The sequence below is a fragment of the Vigna radiata genome, chromosome 5, assembly GCF_000741045.1.
Source record: "Vigna radiata var. radiata cultivar VC1973A chromosome 5, Vradiata_ver6, whole genome shotgun sequence".
In the NCBI taxonomy this organism is placed as follows: domain Eukaryota; kingdom Viridiplantae; phylum Streptophyta; class Magnoliopsida; order Fabales; family Fabaceae; genus Vigna; species Vigna radiata.
Genome location: NC_028355.1, coordinates 28,563,047 through 28,566,845, shown reverse-complemented (window position 1 = coordinate 28,566,845; position 3,799 = coordinate 28,563,047). Strand labels below are relative to the sequence as shown.

General features: G+C 31.5%; 1 protein-coding gene across 1 annotated transcript in view; it reads right to left on the bottom strand.

The window, feature by feature from the left end:
• The window catches only part of LOC111241589, a 3,436-nt gene extending 2,327 nt beyond the window's left edge, over positions 1–1,109 (bottom strand). The window contains exons 1-2 of the mRNA XM_022780258.1: positions 903–1,109; positions 5–494 (exon numbers count right to left, since the gene is read on the bottom strand). Of these exons, the coding sequence (XP_022635979.1) occupies positions 5–494; positions 903–907 (495 nt within the window). The 5' untranslated portion in view covers positions 908–1,109. The remainder of the gene's footprint in view (positions 1–4; positions 495–902) is intronic.
• Positions 1,110–3,799: the final 2,690 nt, after the last annotated feature.

The following is a 3,799-nucleotide window of genomic DNA, read 5'->3' as shown; positions in this document are numbered from 1 at the left end:
CAGCCACCAATTTCTTGAGAGTAGCGATGTTTCCAGCTCTTGCAGCAACATGCAGTGCTGTATCACCATTACTATTTATTGTTAGCAAAAGGTGTTGAGCAATTTGAAGTACCTTTTCCACACACTTATCATTTCCATAGAGAGCTGCTATATGCAGCACTGTGTTTCCTCTAGGCCTCTCTTGCTTTATAGTCTCATCGTCTATTTCGCTCCAATCTGATTCAGCCTTCTTCTCTTTTATTGAATCGTATGTTTTCATTGGCAACAACCACCAACCATGTGCTTTAGCTTCATCACTCCGTCGTTCTTCTGACCTTTCCAGTGTGTTTTCTTCCATCACATTCCTTGAAGGTTGCACTTCTCTGTTGTAGTTATTTTCCACGTCATCATTATTCATACTTCCGATAAATTCCATCATGCTCTTTTTCTTCAACAATATGAAGATCTGTTCCTTGCTCTGCTTCCACCTACTTTTTCTGTCTAAAAATACCAAACTATACACAAATATCAATTTATCCATTATAAAAAGTAATAAAATTAAATAAATGATAACACATTAAAAAGCAACTACAAATTCTAGAACAATATAAAAACACAAAAGTAAAAATACTAAAATGTAATATAAATTTTAGAATAATATAAAAATTCTAAAATAAAAAAAATATCATAACATTTTATAGATAAAAATTTAAGTTTTAATCTTTTCTAAAATAATTATGCAAGAGAAATAAAATTTATAAATATCCATTTTGTCTACAATTTAATAAATGACAAACAACTATTATAATTACAAAATATATTATTTCCAACTATTACTTTCACATTACTTTTACTATTTTTACATTATTTTTCTATCCCCTTAACTTAAAACCTATAAAAAAACTAAGCAACAATATTCTCACAGCATGTCAAGTATCTTCAACTCTTTAAATTCCACAATACTAGAAGCTTCTCTCCTTTCAAAAGTTCAGTAATTTTAATATACACCAACAGGTTCTATATATAGAATCCACCATCATAATGCACTAGTATTAGCTCTCTCAGAATTATTTCTCATTAATGCTATCTCTCCAACTCACATGTCGGTTAAAGACAATGTTATAAATGCTATCCACCCTGCTGTCCTATCATTTATTCAACATATTAATTGCACGTTTTACACATTTTTTTAGTACAAAAATATTTTAGATTTTTTTCATAGAATTCGAGACCGACGCCATCGAGATATGTTAGTCGAATTTTATTAAATATACGACGTTAAACTAACATCAAATTTTATCAATACACGACGTTAATAATTTAAAAGAAAAAATTAATTGTGATTCTTTTTTATAACTCTACAAGACCTGAAAAGCAGAAAAATGACAAATTTCAGTTTTTGGTATTTTATAAAGCATTGACTATGAATGTGTAGTGTAATATCAACAACAAACAACAATAATCAACAACAAACAAGTTCAATCAAACAAAAACAACAAACAAGTTCAACCAAAGAACAAGAAACAAGTTTAACAAAAAAACAACAAACAAGTTCAACAAATAAGTTCTTCAAAACGAGAACGAAAACTAACCTTCAAAAAGTGGGTTGGTCGGAATAAAGTGTTGTCAACGAAAAAGCAGAATGCGCCTATGAAGGACAAGTAAACGAAAATAATCGATCAAAACAAACGAAAATCATATATAAAGTAGTTAATTAACATGCATTTGTATCAAATGAAAGAAATATTACATGTGATATGTGATGGTCGTCAAACTTCGTTTGAGCAGAGAAGAGAGTCTCGCGTCCAAAGACAAAGTGAATGAACTTTCAATCTCCCGCTCAAATTTTTATTGAATTCACTAACCTTTTGAATAAAAGGTCGAATTTTTATTGAATTCACTAACCTTTTGAATTAAACGTCGAATTGTATGAAACTTCGACATATTATTTATCAGCCAAAAGCCAAAAATTACTCCCTTTTTAATTCTTTTTTCTTTTTTTCTTTTAAACCACCAATATTATGTCAAATATAATTCTATGGGTATTCAACATATTATTAGTCAATCAAAAGACAAAGAGTTACCCTTTTTTAATCTTTTTTCTTTTAATCAAACAATAAACATCAAACAACTTGGGGCTTGGAGGTTTTATTAATCCAAAGCTCGCTCCTTTTTTTATTCTTTTTTACTTTTCTTTTTAACCTCCCATAGAATGTCAGAGTCTCTAGGATTCCACGTGATGGACAATGAAGTGATTAAAAGCATTAATTGTGTGTTGTTACCATAACATTAATATTAGGTCCAAATTGCTAAGGCTTCAACGTTTCCTTCTTCATCCCATAAGACAAATGTCGCTCCCTTTTTAATTATTTGTTTTTTCTTTTAAACAAATATTATGTCGAATTACAATTTTAAGCAATATCCTATAATTGCATTTATTTACAAAAATATCACCGATCATTTTTAACTCTGGATATTCAGTAATTAGACGTTAAACACGTGACATTATACGCTGTTTTTGTACTAGTGAATACAATAAATGAGTAGATATTTTTAAAAATTAAAATTAATTAAAGGACTTATTAATAATATTTTAATATCATATTTTATGTAATAATTATTAATTTTATTAATTTAAATTATGTAAAAAAAATTAATAATTTGAAATAATTTAGGCTAATATTTGAAATAGAAGAAGAGAAAAAAAATAAGTTCTAATTAATAAGTATAGCTAGAGATTTAATATAAATAACTAAAGAGTAACGTAGCATACAATTTATTATTAAGATTTTTTTTATATTTTTTACATCTCCATAATTTAATTTCTACACTAATTAATGAAAATAAAATAACTTTTTTTGTCCTCGACCCCAAAATATATATTAAAATCAAAAGTTTACTTTAATTTTCTTTCTAGAATTTTTGGCTCACATTTATTTAATTCTAAATCACACTTTTATTTTGAATCCAACACATCAGTAACAAAACATCACCCAAATAATTCAATAACAACATACCAATCATATATTCCACTTAGTCAATAATAACATTCAATAACAACATATTGAATAATAATATCTAAGTCTCATAACCACATTATTCCTTTTACACTAGTAAAAAAAAAGCATTATACAGCGCACATTATGTCACGGTTCATCCGAAACCGCAGCATAATGCTGCGCGGTGGCAGTTTTGTAAATAAAACGAACTTATATGCCGCGGTTTCCCACTTAACCGCGGCATATACCCCAGTCAACCAACCCCTTTGACGCCACGTCAGAAAAAAAAAATTTAATGCAGGGGGAATAGGCCGCGGTTGGTCAGAGAACCGCGGCCTATTCCCCTGTCAATTTATTGCAGACTGACTGATGGGGAATGTCAGCAGGTTGCAGGGGGCATAGGCCGCAGTTGGTCAGAGAACCGCGACCTATTCCCCCTGCCACCTGCTACCATTCCCCAAGAGTCAGCCCCTGCAATAAATTGACAGGGGAATAGGCCACGGTTGGTCAGAGAACCGCGGCCTATTCCCCCTGCAACCTGCTGACATTCCCCAAATGGCAGTTGGGAGCAGTTGGGGGGATTCTGAACGTTAGGGAATAGGCCNCGGTTCCCTGGACAACCNCGGCCNATTCCCTGGTCAGAGTAATTTTTTATAAATTTCAAAGCATATGCCGCGGTTGGGCGCTGAACCGCGACATATAAGTTAAATAAATTTTCAAAAATGCCATTTTGGATAATTTTTTTTAAAGGAATAGGCCGCGGTTAAGTGTAGAACCGCGGCATAAAGGGGGAATATGCCGCGGTTAAGTGTAGAACCGCG